Source organism: Apis cerana, linkage group LG9 (genome assembly GCF_029169275.1).
Source record: "Apis cerana isolate GH-2021 linkage group LG9, AcerK_1.0, whole genome shotgun sequence".
NCBI classification, from domain to species: Eukaryota; Metazoa; Arthropoda; class Insecta; order Hymenoptera; family Apidae; genus Apis; species Apis cerana.
The window spans coordinates 4,196,552-4,215,722 of record NC_083860.1 but is presented as its reverse complement, the minus strand read 5'-3'; the positions used below and the strand labels follow the sequence as shown (position 1 = coordinate 4,215,722).

The 19,171-nt window shown below is 31.8% G+C and overlaps 1 protein-coding gene across 2 annotated transcripts in view; it reads left to right on the top strand.

Moving 5' to 3' along the window:
* The window catches only part of LOC108000909 (uncharacterized), a 168,692-nt gene that overhangs the window by 78,586 nt on the left and 70,935 nt on the right, over positions 1-19,171 (top strand). For both annotated transcript variants that reach the window (XM_062079511.1, XM_062079512.1), the window contains exons 2-3: positions 6,412-6,620; positions 12,408-12,543. In XM_062079511.1, the coding sequence (XP_061935495.1) occupies positions 6,412-6,620; positions 12,408-12,543 (345 nt within the window). The remainder of the gene's footprint in view (positions 1-6,411; positions 6,621-12,407; positions 12,544-19,171) is intronic.

Below are 19,171 nucleotides of genomic sequence, written 5' to 3'. Positions count from 1 at the left end.
ATAATTCATTATTCCTTCATAATAAAAATTATCTAAATTTCATTCAGTAATTTGAATCAGATACCAGTGTACGTATTATTTATTGTCATTCAAGTAATACTACTTTAATACATTACTCAATACATTACTTTCTAACCATATTACTGCTATAAATATTACCCATATTCCTCCATCGAAATATAATATTAAATAAATCACATTTCATCGTATTACATTTCCCCTCCATCCCCATCAAACTTGCAATCGTGACACGATCAACCTCACATCCGACCAAACTTTTTCTATCTAATACGAAACACAGACACACACGCATACATCGTGGCCGAAAACTCTGCCACGTGTTACCGACTTTTCTTCGAAACAATATGATACATCTCGGCGGTACAAAAAACTCTGCCGTTCTGTTCGCGATTACGGAATCGTCGCCGAATTTCACCCTGGCCACGGAAACGGTGTACAACGGTGAAAAATCGCGATGGCGTCGCGACGCGGCCATTGTTAACCCTCCTCTCCCTTCCATCGAACCGCCAAACTTCCCGTAATAACTCAGGGAATTCGTTAACTTGTCCCGGCTTTCGCCAGTGTTCGTGACGTATAACGAAAAACCTCGCCTTTTTCAACTGTACAGCAGTGTACAACTCACGATGCTAAATCTGTTTGTTACTTCCGCTTGATTCACTGCGACTAGCGCCGCCCAGGTCTCAAAGTCGAAAGTTCAGTCCCGTGGAACGACAATAAGCCGCTCGTATTGTAGTATCGAATTCCCTCCAGTACGATCGAATCTTCCACTCGTACTTCCGGATTGTGTTTGCGGCCCTGGCAAGAAGGAAGGATGTTTTTTTCTTTTTTTTTTCGGATCCATAGAGAAATCTCGCTCTTACCTCTTGCGCTCGATTCTCTGTTTACTTTGCGATTCAATGCGTTGGTATTAAGTAAGAGTTTATGAGAATATTTATATTATATTGGGAGAATTTTCGTTTGGATTGGACTCGGTTGTATATAAATATTGGATTCCGAGATCGAGTCCGTGGTTTGGAATCAATGCTCGGTGCTTTCGGTCCTCAATTGTGCTCAATTGTATGTAAACACATAATAAAGATTGTCTCGAAAATTTTGATACGTGAATATTGAAACTTTTCAGATTTCTCTTCTGATAGATGTAGATGTGACTTAACAGTTGATAATTGAACTAGTCTCAAAAATGTACTCTCGAATTTTATATAAAGGAAACTCATTGATAATTCGAGCAACGTTTATCATGAATTCGTGAATAATCCTATACAGATGCAAAGAAGAAATTCAGCATTTTTTTTTAATACAAAATTCGTATCGCAGGAATACTTTTACATATTTGAATTTAAACATCAAATTTTCCGCCATTGAAACCGTACTGTTCTCGAATGCTTTCAAAAAAAGAAAAAAAGAAATACAGAGAAACGATATTTATCGAAACCGAATTTCAAAAATCTCTTAAACTTATCGACTCGGATAAACAGATATATATACTTTTCAAGTATTTCGATCATCCTCGCGGTTTTGCTCGAAGCCTTGAGAGATATTTCTCTTTTCCCCTCTCTAAGGAAACCGACACATTCCCACGTGTTACACCGTAATAAAACTTTCAACTCGCGAATACACGCGTTTATTTACGGCATCAGGTGCATCCGAACTTGTAAAATATATATATATATCGCTAAAAAGAAGACGAGCAATATCCTTCTCTGTCTGTTTCCGCGTACGAAATTTTGCAATTCTGATTATAGCTCGTGGAGCTTCGTGTGCCGTTTAATTTGCGTAAACCGTGCTCGCAGCTGCACACCCAGTTGTAAACCGAGGCTAGGGAAAGCGATAAAAAAAGAAAGGGAGAGGGAGAGAGGGAGAGAGAGAGAGGAAAGCCGTAATTGATCGATTTGTTTCATGCCAGGTTTTCGGATTGGATGAAAATGTCAGAAATGAACGGGGACCCCCGACTCGCGTGAAATTTATCGCGCTCGAAACGTCGAATGGACGTTCCCCGAGCGCTGAAAATTTAGATAAGACTGGAAATTGACCGGTTTTAATTATCGCTATTTTAAAGGGGACCATCCACGGAACTTTTTCTCGAGCGTGAAGGGAAATCGGATTGACATTATCTTCATTTGGGATTTGGATATGTATGTTATACGTGAAGTAAACGTGAAAAATGTGAGGAAGGTATTTAATATTGTTTTATGTGTTTATGTTTTTCGAATGAAAATTTGCCGTGGAATATTAAAATGAAATGTTGTAACGAAATACGTTTTAACGTTATTATGGATAATTACAATGTGTTTTTCATTATTACATAGATGGTAAAATTTATATAAATTTCGTTGTTTATCATTGCATCGATTTAATTGGATTTTTGTTAGGTAACGAGGATAGATCGCGTTGAAAGATTTGCCTTTATTTGACGCAGATTTTTAGGAATTTAAATTTATACAGAGATTTTTTAAACTTAAAGTAACGTGAATTTATAGTTTCTATTTTCTTTTGATTTGACTATAATGAATCTTAAACTTCCAATATAAATGAAAAACTCGTTTCTATAGAAAGATACATGTTATTCGATGAAATAATTTAATTATTTTGTTTTGCATTTGACAATATTCTTTTTTTTTTATCAGTTACGTTAAATAACATTAATTCATCGAATAACAGTTATTTGCAATTCATTGGGAAAAGAAAAAGGGGCTAGACGGAGGAAGAACTAACTGGATTCTGCAATTCTAATTGTGGTCAGGAATTGAAGCTTAGTTTGCTTAGTGCATGTTCGCACGTTGGCTGAAAATATCAGAATGAAATGGTAGGCAGAAGTGCTCGTTGGTTATGAAAACAGTGAAAATCGAGAAAGAGGGAGAGACAACTATGTCTTTAGTAATTACAATTAATGAAAATATATCTTGGCTCCAAATTTTCTCACCAATTATCGAATTTAGGAAGGAAAAAAAAAAATTGGATTCTAGATACGACTTTTGTAAAAATTTTGACAATTGAGAATTCTTCGAAAAATGAAATTGATCCATTTCACTTCTAAAACGTAACGTTATCGAAATAAACTTTCACGATTAATCAATGAAAATTCAATAAATTACAATAAATTAGATGCATATGATATCATGCACATTGTGATCTGTAAATAGATCTCAAATTGAGATGTATGTATGTGTATATATTTTTTTTTCTCGCGCGTCGAATAACAAGGTAAAAGAGCAGAAGAAAGCAAACGAAAATTGAGAACTTCGCGATCCTCAAAAGCAGTCCCCAGAAACTTTCAACATGCGCCATGTACCTGCCTACATTTCCTAGAATTTCTTTCAGTTCGAAATGAAAGGAGGAAATATTCCTCCAACTTTGCAGCTTTTTGGCTTTTGTGCGCCAAGAATTTTCATTTATTTTTCTCGTACTTGTCACAAATGTCGCTCGAAGTATGGATGAAAAATATGTATAGATATTAAGTGTCGAAAAAAGTTTAGGAGACTGATATACATATCTCTTTCTGAAATGTATATATATTTAAATTTTTGTATTTTCTTTCTTTCAATAGATATGATATATTTTATGACACATTTACGCATTGATAGTATTAATAGAAATTGAAAAATCATTCGTTTTTTTGCGAATTTACAAATTTAAATTTATGTGTATTTTATTCATTGACGATAATAAGTAAAGTATTTATTAAAGTTTTGAAGCAAAATAATAGGTAATTATAATTTTATAATTGATAGTTTTAAATTAAAAGAATTAAAAGGAAGATTCTTTCGGAGGAATGTATAATTGTGAAACGAATTTTAAGTTACAAGCATTTTATGAATCAAAAACTTAAAATAACATTTCGTCATTATTTTTCAGTTTCGAAAACTTTTTAAAATGTGCACGAAGTACATTCCAGTTACTCTCCCATTGACACCTGTGTTTACTTTGAACAAGACCAGTTGAATCTGTTGAAAAAACATATCTTTTAGAACGTGTACACAGAACTCCATTGCTACGTATTTACAATTCTCTCAATAAGTTTTAACTTTGCTAAAAAAAAAAAAAAAAAAATCAAATATAACAACATTTTATCGATTCAAAATTCCATAAAAAATTGCATCTTTTTTTTTTTATCTCAAACGTCATTACGATTACAATGCTATTTCGTGACAATACGTGATACAGCATAAAGAGATATTGATGACGCAAATATTAAAATAAAACTCCCATGAAAAGTTATTTCCCTATCGTGTTTTCATATTTTATAGCGCATATATACGTGACAATTTTTTTTATATTTATATAAAAAAATATCTATAATGCAAAACATGTTTTAATATTTATTCGTTGAAAAATAGTTGAGTAGCATAAAATCGATACAATATCGTGCTCGTTTTCATCAATGCACAAGGTATATTATATGTCACTCATTGACATAGCTATAATCGTAAAAAATATTTTATGAAACACAAAATTTTCAGATTAAATTTTAAACAATAAAATAGTATTTTTGTATTAATTATTGTACTATTGTTTTTATTTATAAGATCAAGAAAGATAAAAATATTCGAGAATATTTAAAAGATTCAGATATTACTATTATTATTATTATTATTATTATATTATTGGATAGCATTGGTGAGAATAAGAAATTTAAAATTTAAAAGTTTGCAAAAGAATATTTTTTAGATTAAATTCTGTATATCGTGAAGTAGGTAGATAAAAAATACAATAAATTTTAGTTGGGAAACTAGTATTCTATTTTCTAAAAGAAATTTCAAGTCTCATTCTGGTCACGTGACTCAATAGAGAAGAGTACGGAGTTTACTATTTCGAAGTTTTTGAAAAAAAAAGTTCTTTCGATTTCTTTTCTTTCACATAAATTATTGTACAAACTGTGCAATTTGAAACAAAGTTTATTGAAATTTTTCTGAAAGTATAATAAAAATAATTTCTTCTTCCTTTAAGGATTTGATATAAAAGCTTTAATAGGGTGGGTAAGACTGAGACAATTACAATAAATGATTTCCATCTTTTTTACTGAACTTTTTTTTACTAAATAAACCAATTTTCAAATAAAATACACATACATAACTGCTATAATCTTTCCTTTCTGTTCATATAATCGTTTGATTGGTAAAAATTCTTGACTGTATTGACTGAATTTTAATTCTTGATATGATCCAAATTTTTCTCATTTTTATTTTGTATCAAATTCATAAGTTCGAATAATGAATTTTTGGGACAATAGATAGATCATGTGAGATACAAGCTCTATATCGATAACGATTATATTAATAATATAATCATTATCCTCAAATTCATGCAAATGAATTGATCTCTTCCAATCAATAATTTCTTTAAATCTTAATCTCTTTTAACTATCCTTGCAATCTCTAAATCTTAAACTATCTTATGACTGTCTTATTATCTAAAATTAATTTCTCAATATAATAAAAAAAAAAGAAACATACGAATACATCGAATCTTGAAAAATTAAACTAAGAAAGACACACATATTTTGAAAAATAAAAATTCAGAGAATATTTGCAGATCCAAATCGTTAAGATAAAATGATCCAATCCGAATCAATTTTAACAATGTACGAAAAAAAAATATACGAAACCAACATCCTACGCCAATTAATAATCCTCCTCCAGGTCACGGCAGTGTCCCCCTTTTCCAGTGACAAAGGCTCGCGATTCCCGTCGAAAAGATAATATGGCCGCTAAAATATCAGCCGGATGTTTCCCAGGGTAAGGGAGCCTAAATCAGCCCCGCGGAGTTTCGCCCCTATTCGGCGGGGCGTCGAGCGACGTCTACCTACTTCCCCCGTAGCCGGAAGCTAGCACGTAATAAGAGGTCTCATCCTGCAGCGACATCAAGAAGCAGCAAAAGCTCGATTCTGTTTTAATATGAATGACGTATACGGTTCAATTGCTCGGGGCTTTAATAGGTCGAATCGTCGATAATCCGGGGTAAACGGGGAGAACGTCAGCGGAAAATACAGGAAATAGAGGGGGGAGGAGGGGGCGTGTGTGTACGTTCTCTGGGAAGAAGGGAGAAGGGGACGAGAACGTGAAAGAAAGTGGTATGTTGATCGAGGGTGTGCGAAGGAGGGAGAGATGGATGAGGAGGGGGTGGTTGGAAAGCGCGAGAGAAGAAAAATTGTACGGTGTGTACGTTTGAAATGGTGTGAAACGTTTACATATGTATGTGATGTGTGTGTGTGTGTGCGTGTTTGAGTGGGAGGCGGAATAGGTTAGGGTGGAGGGGAGCGAGAGGAATTGTCATTCGGTGGAATTGCAATTTCTCGCTGACGCGTGCTGTGCAACCTCCGGCGCGAGGAGTAAAAGCGGACTAATGATGCACACTAGACTTAATGCTCCGTTCCTGTTCTCATTTCCCACAAAGGTGCGAGCTGCCTGCGGAATGTCAGCCTAGAAGTAGTTCCGGAGATAGCGGAACGTGGTCAGAAGGTGATTCTCCGCTGCCATTACAATCTCGAGGAGGCGCCCCTTTACTCCCTCAAGTGGTACCGCGGCAGGTACGAGTTCTACCGTTACACACCGAGCGAGGAGCCGTCGACCAAGATCTTCAATGTTACCGGGATTTACGTTGACGTGAGTGTCAATCCATTTTTTTTTTTTTTTTTTTTTTGGTTTCCTTTTTGCGCGCCTTTGCACGATATTAATGGCTATGAAAAGTAATATCGTTGTACCTATTACGGGTATTATTTGTTTGTTGTGTAAAATCAGTCAGCTCTTTTTCTCGCGCTTGCAATTATTGATTGAGAAATGATTAAAAAGAAATTTATGGAAACAAGAGAGATCATATTAAATTAGATTAGATTACAATTAACGAGATATATATATATCGTACAAAGCGTTACCTACAATTTGAATAAATTTAATCAAGCATTATATTACTTGCAATTTACACGTTAAACATATGTAAATACGTACATTATAATTTATAATTAACAGCTCGATTAATCAGCCATCATCATTTAAGACTTTTAATCGATAGCACACAAATATCCGTTTAATAATGAATTCATTATGTACAATTAACTTTTCATCATGTGAATAATCACATCAGTCAAACAGAAGTATCACGAAAGTTTATAATCAAAATTACGAATAATCCTCACTATACACGCACGCAAAAAGAAATTACAGACAATCCAGCTATCACTCCATAAAATAAAATAAAATAATATAAAATCTACGAGCAACTCGAATTCCTTTTCGACAAAACTTATCGTAAACCAGTCGTGAAAATGGGGTTTCGTCAAAATAAGCGAATCAATCCTTCGTTTTCGGAATGAGAATATTTCGAAGAGTGAGAGGAAGTTGCCCGCATCAATCGTCGAAACAACAAACAACGGTGGATGTGACGCGGGATTAACCTTCCGGTTGGCCAGGAACGATCCAAATATGTGGTTTCATCGCACAAGCGTGCCGTGCGACGCTTGTTAACAGCATCCTTGACCGCTGTAATCGCCGTAAAACAGGCGGCTTTTATCAACGTTCGAACATTTCCGCGCGATCCCGATGTTTGCACGCGTTTCCGGTACCCATTTTGGTTCCGCGCAGGCCGCCGCCATCATGGCGCTGCTCATATGCGTTTACGCGGCTGAAAACCAGCCACGTCTGCCCTGTTGTTGTTTTCGTTGTTCCCGTTATTTTGCCTGTCGAACGAACAATGGCGAATATGGAATCGTCGCTTTTACGTTTATCGGCCAGACGCATGTGCATCTGTTCTCCGTAATTCAGAGTGTTTTGTACTCATGCTTGCGCTTGTGTCATCGAAAGATGATTCGTATTCACAAGTTAATTTTATATAGATAGATTGATAATGATTGACGAGGATTTAAATGTTTGGTTGTTTCGTTTATTTAAAAGTTTATTTATCTTTTATGGCGAATATTTGGTATCGCTGTCAATAAAAAACGATAGATAGCCATGGATCGTTTATTTATTCATTAGAATAGGTAATATGCATCATGTTGAATATTTTATTGAACATAGATTGGGGTACGATACCTTTTTTTTTCATCTTTTCAAATTCGTAAATTTGTTATTTTTATAAAAATTTCTTAACATTCCCTGCGTTTAATTTGACTATATATATATTGGCTGTATTTTTTTTAATTATACCAAAATTAAATATTCTTCGTCTTTTTTTTTAATTTTAAACTTCATTCAGTATTCCTTTTGAGGGAACATATATTTTAACGGATCTAGTTACAAAAGTAGCTGTGACAGTAATTGAAAATTCGCATCTCGATACGAGCATATATATATATATATATCCACGAATTTCGCTGTCGTTGAATATCTCTCTGTTAATTTGTAAAAACCTTAATTCTCGATGGCTATTTCGCATAGCTGCAAAAGGTTTGAACGGAAAACATTGTGCGACACGTGAAGGAAATATATATACCCACATCGTACGTTCATTTAACGTGTGTAAAATGGTATCAGCCAGTTTTGAACTTTTTTTACTTACGCACTCTATCATACATCGTGACGAGAGCTTTTATATTTTCGTTTTTTCTTTGTCCTCTCTCTTTTTTCTTCCTAGTTGGATAACCATTTTTCTCTTTTGAGCACTTCGAGAGTTGATATAACGAGTTGACGTTATTCTTTTTTATTCCTTTTTTTTGTACATTTGTTTGTACAGTTCCTTTTTTTTTTTTTTTTTTTTTGCTTTTTTATGGAATTGAATATTATACGGTATATATGATCCGCAAAATTGCTCTAAGATACGACAGCGTATAAATGTTTTTATGATACTTAGAAAAATGCGGTAAAAACTTAATACATAGTTGATCTGAATATTATATTACAGGCATAATCTACTGTGAAACATGGAGAGAAAGCATAATGGCGTAAAAATATATTGCAATATCGAATATTAGAAAATTAGTATTTAATCATTGAATAAATGTAAAACTGAACACCCATTAAATGGATATCGTAAAATACATCTTTTTAATAATCAATTTTAACATTTTTTTATCCTAAAACCAAAGATTTCTTTAGAATAAAAACTTTTATTCTTCATTTATCTTCAAACCAAAACTTAATAAATAATTCTCTAAGAGTAATCAATTTATATAATTCAAAATCTTCTTCAAATCCTTAAGTAACAAAGAAGATCATTATACAATCATTACACAATAATTCACAAAGAAATAAGAGTTGAATTGAATTTCTTTAAAAAAAAAATACTTTTCTAAACCTGTGTTTAAGAAATCCATTGTACATGTTCCCTAATAAACATCTTAGCAAACATCAGAGGAGAAAATTCAAGATTCCATAATGAACAATTTTTTCCACAGTTTCCTAGCCTCTCAGCCATCCATCGTATGCACCTAACGCACGTAAATCAAACGAAGCTTGATGAAAAAAGTCCTTCTCCTCCTTCTTCGTTTCTTTCATCCCCGTTAAAAGCCACCCTCTTCCTCTCTCCCCTCCTCCCCTCTCTCTCTCTCTCTTTTCCGTCCAACGGCATATCTTCCTCCTTCGTTATTTAAATCCCGCTAATTATGCATATTTTGCCTTTGCCTGTAACGATGAAACGATCTTCCACCACTATTCCCAGGGGAAGGCTCCGCCTTCGCCGCTATCTCGCCCCCGCGTGTCTCGCTCTTCGCGCTCGCTTCATCGAGCCAATTTACTCGAGTGCAGGGTAATTCCTGATAAGATGACGATTTTCTCGAGTGCTCCGCTCTGCGTTGGTCACCGGAGAAACATTTAAGGGGGAGAGGGGGAAGAAGAAGAAAGAAAGAGAGTCTCTTTGCAGCCTTTGTCGACTTCGACGGTTCCGCCGTCTCTTTTAATATAGAATATAGGACGAACGTTTAATATTTCGTGACACGACCGATGTCCCCAGAGGTAATAATCTCGAATCGGTATATATATATATAGATCCGGATGTTTGAGACGTGTAGAGCTGCATGGATATCGATTAGCACGCGATCAGGTGCAATTTCCACGCTCGTATGCACGTGGAATGGTCGGTGTGAAATTTTATATTCGGGCGTGAAATGCGCGAGGAAACGTTTAACATGTTGGGAAGGGGAGGGGATTGTTCGATTTTAGATAAGAGATATAAAAGTCTTTATCGAGGTGATAATATAATTTTATAACAGCTGGTTGGTTATGGTGTAAAAGTTTTCGATCGATTTTTGATGTAATGTTGTAAAAAATTGTAAGAATACGAAATGATGTCGTTCTGTTGATCTGTTTGAAAAGTGGGAAGGTATATGGTGGGGGCAGGGCTGTTTGATTTTGAATGAATTTTAAATTGATATGGATTTTTGAAATTCAATCATTTGAAATTTTATTAATGATTTGTTTTTCCTGTCAATATTGTTTCATTTAAATAATAATATATATTGTTCATGCTTTTGGAAAATTTGCTTTATTTGTTAAATATCCTGACAGATATATATTATTTATTTAATAATCAATATCGGTTAAAAGCTTATTCAAAATTGCGCGTTTCATATGCATTCGTTAAAAATATTTTCTCGTTGCTATCTACTAAAAGGTTTTTAATTACGTTGCATATTATTAATAATTAATAATTTTCAATTTTAATCTTTATCATTTCTGAAATATTTGAAGTTTTTAATATATAATAAATCAAATTAATATATTATGTATGCCAGTAATAATTAAATTGAGCGTAACATCGAATAGAAAAACGGAATATTCTATGTAAATTGAGAATTAAAAAAAAAAAAAAAAAAAAAAGAAAGAAAAAAATGGACAACAAAACAATTGTTTCTCGATTAAATAACGTCATCAAAACTGTTAATTCGGTAAATTGCAACGAGCAAATTGAATTCTCATTGGGTTTGTGGGCTCGCTTTAAATAATGAGCTTTCGTTCGAGAATTTCGATCATCCAATAACAGCTACCATTTCGAAATACAATCGTTACTAATACTAATTTACGTATTAATTGTCCATAGATATATGCTCACACTCGTGTAGAACGTTTGACGAGATTGGGAAAACAAAAAAATCTATCTGATTAGATCGTCACGTATAATAATGATTTTATATTATTTATTAGTCATTATCAGCTTGTCGAACATTGCGTTGTCTGAATAATGCATAAAGCTGTTGAATCAGATTACAACAATAATAACGAGTACCAAAATTAATTTTCAATTGTTATTGTATTATGGAACATTAACATTAATATCTGTACATTTATTAACATTATATTACGAAATACGAAACTATTAATACGCAAGATATTATATATATTTCAATAAAACTGATAAATACTTTTTTTAAGTATTAATAATTTTTATTAATATTGGTTAGTTAGAAAAATGTGTTCCTTTCAATTTGATAATATTAAAATTGTTAAATACAGAGCAATAACATTTAGAGATAGAGAATTATATTTATACATAATTCACAGGAATAAGGAATTAATGATTTATATATACTGGGGAAAATATTTGACAAAAAAATCGTTGAAAATCCAATATTTATGCCTGACAGTCATGATATATGGTATTGCATAACCTGGAAGGTACAGCAATGGCATGAAAGATCTCTTGAATTGATGTGTACACTCTAAAAGTCGGATTTCAAATGGATTCTGCAATAAAATATAAGGAAGCGAAAGGATTTAAAGTCAATCCGTTTCGTCACGTAATACTTTACTTTTATATATATCAAATTATAAATTTAAACAATTGTGACAGTTGTATACGAGATAATATATTAACAATAAATGAATTAGAATCGTTATTATAATTTAAAAATGAATTGTAATCATAGACGAAGTTAATGATTCTATACAATATATTAATATGTACATGTATATAGTGATTTCATTTATCTATATACAAAATGTTTTATGTAATATTCACTATTTCATATTACATGAAAAATTGTATATTGGACAATTCAAACACAATCGATGATAATTAAATTAAAATTATTAAAAAATTCTTCTATCAAATTACCACCATTAATACTTTCAGTTTCAAATCAAAATTATAAAAAGAAAGGAATCATTTACGCAAATTCCTCTAAAAAATAACAGAACCAATTATCAATCATCCGAATAAAACAAGAAATACACAGTTCTACCATCACTTATTATATCACAACTCGATCTTCCATTTCAAAACGAACTTAAATACAAACCAAATGAACCGTATTCAATTTCAAACGACAACGGGACAAACTAATACGAAACTCTCCTATCAAACAATCAGAACCGAAATTTAACTGTGAAGTTTAACTCGAGCCAGTCTACGTAAATGTATTTATCGTTGATTCCTCCAACGTTTTCGCGATAACGTGGCGATAACGCCAAGGCTGATACATCCATTTGCATTCACTTTGCACACACGTTGCTCTGTTTCAGGAGGAGAACTCGAACAAGAGCCAGGTAACCCTGCGCGACGTCAACTTCGCCCTCTCGGGTAAATTCAGTTGCGAAGTTACGGCGGACGCGCCGACCTTCTCCACGGCCAGCGGCTCGAAGAATCTTACAGTAGTGTGTAAGTACATGCTTCACGACATTACAGAGTATCGCGGGGAACTCGACGTATTCAGCATGCTCGCCTCTATCCCTCGCCAACCACCCTTCTCTCCCCGATGCACGCGAGTCGCGCGTGTACGGTATCCCAAGTCACCGAACTCTTGCTCTGGATACAGGCTGTTTCATTTATTTCGTTTTTATTTCTTATCCGTATAAAGTTTATCGTTTCCGAGAATAAATTACGAGTGATAAAATTGTAATCTTGAATTGGTTAAATTAATAGGATGATATGAGTGATATATTATGATATATTATAGGAATCTTATATTTATATTTTGTAATTGGGTAAAAAGTATTGTAATTGGTTGTTTTTTTTTAAATTAGGGAGAATAGTATTTCTTGGAAAAATTGTATCTATTAATTCGTTGTAATCTTATTCTTGAGAAATTTTAACTTGTTAAAATGAGAGAGGGTAAAATACAAGGCGAGAAGACAATGTAACTTAATAATTATATTAATGTCTTCTACGTTTCCTTTCTTTGAATTCTTTTATTAGAAATTAGAAAATGATTAGAAAATGTCTTTTGCAATTGTCTGGAGGCAAGATAGATAATTTTCTGTATTTTGAAACGAGTGGCATTGTATTCGTACACAATTCTAAAAAAAATATATAATAGGTGAAATTCCGCACACAATGGGCAACGTGTTTCCCTTTAAATTCTTTCCCCAATATTTTCCAATTCTTTTCACCTTCGCGTACACAAAGATGTATAGCCTGGTTCAGTTTCTAGAACCACTCTGTGCATGGAACAGACTTCACCAAGTCCTACATACGAAACAAAGTTATAGTCTCGCTTCGAACAATTCCAGGAAAAGCAACCCATTTCTCTTTCATTTCCGCACCTATTATTGTAAATTATTTCGTATTCTTCTTGTGAAAGCGAATGAAATCTCGTATAACTATGATTGGGTCATTGAAGATGGGAGCAGAGCAAAATTAAAGATTATATTTCTATTTCGTGCAATATGTTTCACAAAGAGATAATAATAACAAAGTTTGATTTTATCTTCATATTTTCATTTAATATATTTCGAACAACTTTTTATGATTGCAATTTTTATCGTGAAACATAGCTTCCATAATTTTGTGATTATCATACTCGTATAACTATAGATACAATTTTCATGGAAAAATTAAGAGATAATTTCTTCTTTCTTCTATGAATTCATCTTACGATAAAGATACTCGAAAATATCATCATAAAATCAAATGTATTTTTCTATTTGTAATTACCAAAAAATTATTGGAAAAGAATTAATACAATAATATACAAGTATTAACGATATACAATAATAAATACACGATAATCCTTGTCCCAACACAAGTAAAAATTCCTCGAAATTCAAAAATATCTAAAATTCCTCAATCAAAAAAACGTTCGAAAAACTTTATAAAAAGTCGGATACAATAACGCAAACCTAGCCCGACCTCCGTACAGACAAAAAATTCCCCGAATCAAAATTCAAAAAATACCTAAAATTCCTCGACCGAGGATAAATCAGATTAGAACAACTGCATTCAGGAACACCCTGTAGATTTGCATCCCTCCCCAGTTCCACTTCACCGACGCGCATTCCTCTTCACAGTGTTGAATCCACACGAATTTCCGTGCGTACACCGAGGAGAAAGTTTCTCCTTGATAGCGTCATTAACTCTGTTCGCGTTTGATTCGAACTGGTCGCGCCCCCTTCTAAAACCCCCGTGAATCGGCTTCGTTGTCGCGAACATTTCCTCGCACACACACACACACACGCACATCACGTGAAACTGGCTCTCACGTAAATTCGCGGAGTGTTTCTAATTTCCTCGAGCACGCCGCGGCGAGATCAAAGGAGTGCTTCTGGGGTTAATCAGTGCACGCCACAGGATCGCGAGCGCGTTAACGGGTTTCTCGAATTCACAACGATATTTCCGCCATTCTTATTTCTGCGTATTTTTCTCCCTGTGGAATATCGGACGATGATTTATTATTAGACGAAACGTTGTACACGAAACATTTCGTATATGTGCATGTAATTATTATAGAATGTTAAATTGCATCGAGTTGTTGATTCAAATGTGGTTTTATATTAATGATTGATTCGTAGAAAAAAATGTTATAATTGAATATTACGGATAATATGCGAATTGAATTTTTCGTCGAATTGTATTTTTCTCTGTAGAGGTTTAAAAATAGCTGCCAAGTATAAACTTTACAAAATATATTTTTCTCGTGTTTGTAAATAAGGAAAAATAAAAATAAATAATTAAAGATGTGCATAGATAATTTTTTATTGTGAATATATTGGATCTTAGTAATTAATAATCACGTGGCGCTAGTGTCGCTATTGTTATACTATCATAAAATTTATGAAAAGATTATATTAAAACAATAAATAATTTGTCATTGACGTGAAAATTTTAAATTGGTAAATATAAACGTGAAAAATAAATTAGGGAGGAATTATTAATAAATCGATAAAAGAATTTAATTGTAATAATGTTGATTTTGCTTTTCGATAAGAATATCGAATATATTTAATCAAGCTGATTGACGTTATTTTTAATAAATTTATAAAACGTTAAAACTTGAATCTTCAATCGTTTCATCTGCAATAATTTAATACATATCGAAATAACATTTCTACATCTTGTGTTAGTGAATGTTGAATTTCTATTCTGAATATAATTACATCGAGAGATGTTCAATTGGGGGAATAATTAAAATATAAGAGAGGATGTGGAAATAGAGCATGAAAAATGGAATATGAGATGTATCTCTCTTTTTTTGAAATTGTCGAGTGAACGATATACACTTGTACAAAAAGTAAGGCAAAAATTAAACTATTCATAATAAATATCGATAATTAAATAATATGGTAAAATTTGAATCATAAATACGAAGAATATTAATATCTATATTTCTTTTTAAAATTAATAATTAGCATTTCAAGTGTTTTCAAAATATTTGCCTCTCTTCGCAAAGTATTTGGATATTAAAACGATTGCCATGAAAATGTTAATCAAGTTTCAATAAGATTGTTTTTACTGCTCGTTCGCGAAAATTAATTGATAATTGTATAAAAGTTTCAAGATTACAATAGGTCGATATCGTTGGTTCATTGTTTCGTAAGAGTGCGTTAGCCGCGTGTCAATTTATTCATTGTGGAAGTTTAGTTAAAACTTCAAATCCGAGAAGTTGATAGAAGCGAAACTTTCCGGTGAATGTTGCGTGCATAAATATTGGAGCAAGGAGTTTCGTGCAAACGAATACATGGGGACTGAAGAAAGGCTGAACTTCGAAAGACAGTAAATACGAGAAGACGCACGAAACGAGAGGCGTTTCCGACTTCTCAAAGATTAACAATGTGAATAATGTGATTTTTGAAAATGAATTTTCATCGTATTAAATACATTTCAAACTGGTGTGAATTGAAATTCTCTTTAACGAAATTTAAATCTAAAATATGATTTATGAATATTTGAATCCTTCTCCCATGATTTTAATTTTTTAAAATTAATACTTTCTGTGTTATATTCTCAAAGACTTGAAGATTATTATCACGCAATTAATTATTAATTATTAATTATTAATTAATTATTACTCGATTATCGAATAATTAAATAAATAACAAGATTATTAATCTTCTAAAAAGTTGGCACGTATAACGTACATTTAATTTTTAAGGGAAGAATAAAAAATGACTGTTTTTCTTTCTAATGATTTTAATAAATTTATTGGCAAAAGATTAAATTAACAAGATAAATAATACCAGAGTAGTTAAAATTCCAGAATAGTTGGTACATAAATGAATACGAGTTATTGTTTACGATAATTGGATAATAATGTTCTACTAATAGTATTTGATAATAGTTCATATGATAGTATTTGGAAATAATATTCGTAATAACATTACTTGATAATATTCAAATCTCGATTGTATTAATTGTATTCGAAATGCTATTAATATACGTTCTTTGGCTGATGACGATAATCTACGCTATTTATGATATACAAATTCTCCAGTCAAAAATAATAACAATCTTTTATATTTTGGTTAATTTAGATCTCAATTCTTATAGAGATATTTTTAAAAATTTTACAACAAAAGTGAGATGAATATTTCTCAAACAGAAATTAATTTGTTTTAACCGATTTTAAGTAACCGATTTTTATTATTAAAAATCTTCATGAGTTAAGTCCTGTTTTCATTTTCCATATCTCGTTATATTTTTTTAAAACATTTATTACGAGTTTGTATTGCCACAAAAATCTTAATTTCTGAATAATAATAATAAATTAATTCTCAATGAGAAATAGGTCTCAAATATATTAAAAAACTAAGCTTTATTAATGTATCTTACGTGTTTACAATCCAATATTCAGTTATCTAGAAATGATTCTTTATAAAAATCCCTTCGTAAGGAATCTTTTAATTAAATTCGAATTTTTCAATCTGTTTATCGCGAATTTTTTTATTCGAAAAATCGAAACCAAGTTCTATTTGCCAGTCTGTGCGAGAGGTCAGAGAAATCTCCAATTTATTGCGAGCAATTCCGATATTGAAACTCGAATCCCTGTGGTGGCTGCGTTTCGGTTCCTCTTCTCGAGGAATTCTTCATGCCCGATCAATTGTCCTGGCAAAAACTCTTTCATATCCCTTTCTTTCCTTTTTTTTTTTTTTTATATTCCTTCCATCAACCGTCTTACAGATAACGCATCTCGAGAATTCGTTATACGTTACCTATTTGCAAGGAACGAGATCAGATACCGAATATAACTTGAAATCGAGCGGAATGTTATTCGATCAGAATTTCGTTTGGAAGGGTTTGTGAACTCGTTTTATAAAGGACCACGTGTCTATCACGTTTTCCATCTCCATCCTTTGCATTTTCAAACGAAAAGACATCTATGCAGTTTCCACGTTTGAAAGATATCTGTATCTTAGATACTTGGATCCTATGGGAATTTTGTTTATTGCTGCTGATAAAAAAGATTGTACTTTTGTGAAGATAAAAAAATAAATTAATATCGTGATTATTCATATTTTTGGAAATTGGAATTTTGTTGTATGAATAAGGGAGAATAATGAAATTGTTGTATTGAGTAGAGAAATTTAATAGAGAAGTTTAACAATAAGAATTGGAATTGAAATAGAAATAGAAATTCTAAATGAACAATTTAGAAAAAAATTATTTCTTTATTTTTCATAAAAAAGTTTCGTACTTTTGATAAAATCAAATTTATTTTGATTTTAAATAAAAGAAATATATTTTTAATAATACAGATATAAAATTTTCAATAAATATCTTATGAACGATAACATATAAAATGCAAAATGTATAGAATTATTTTGATAATTTATGTGAATCAAATTAAATTATGAAATGATTAAAACTTAATCCTAATTCCAATAAATTCACTGTTCAATCATTTGTTGACAATTCTCTGATCCAACTCTGATCAATAATTATATACAAATGTTTTTATTTTAAACTACTACTATAGATTGTTAATTGATTAATCAATTATTCTACTGCAGTGTAATGTAATTATACTTACGTGCTATTACACTTATTTTGAAAATACACGTAAACGAGCTTTGAATAATTTTATGTTAATTTAAAATGAAACCATGGACGAAACTATGAAACGTATTTACCTTCATTACGTTAATGGATAATGGCTAACTTTAACGTTTATTTTAAGCGAAAATATTAAACACAATGATCATGTATTTCAAGCTAATGATGCAATGAATAATCTTTTTTTATTGACACGTAAATAAACTGCAGAAATGTTAAATTGCAGATGGATTTAGATGCACGTGAAAAAAAATAAAAATAAAAATAAAAAAAAATAGCAAGTAATTAATTGTTATCAAAGGCATAATGAATAAAGCAGTACAAATTGTGTATTAATAATCTGATTTAATTATTACGTTAATAACGCAATAAATTTCTTATATTTGTTTATTAAAATATTAATTTATACAACTATTGCTTGAACAACACTACTTATTTCTCGAAACAAGGAATGCAAGGTAGAATAGAATGCACGATGCTTGGCAGCGGTTGCCCCAGAATTTCTGTAATCCAGCAATTTGCTGGGACCAAGTACAGTGATTTCGTAAAATGCACGATTCTAGTGAGCTTCAATGAGAAGACGATCTCGTGGAATGCGAAGAAATAGTATAGTAAGAAGAATTTTACCCTTGTCGCATTTAAAAAACTTCAATGGAAAATATATTAAATCAGAATACGTATTTTATTTCATAAAAAACATTGCGAATATTTTCAAGGTTGATATAATTTGATAATTTAGAAATTTTATTTCCGAAATTCTTTCTAATTTACGTAAAAATGTAATTAAAGGTAAATTGCTTGATTTGAATAAAGATATTTTTATTCCATATTTAATTAAATAGAATAATATTTATATATATATTTATATATTCAATAATTATTCGTTCACGCTGTCGTATTGTTCCTCGATTAGTCGATTAGAAATTCTCACAATTAAATTTTTCACTTATTTCCAACATTTTATTATTAACAAACTTTAACTCTTCTTAAATTTATCCCAACAATTCTATATATTTCCATA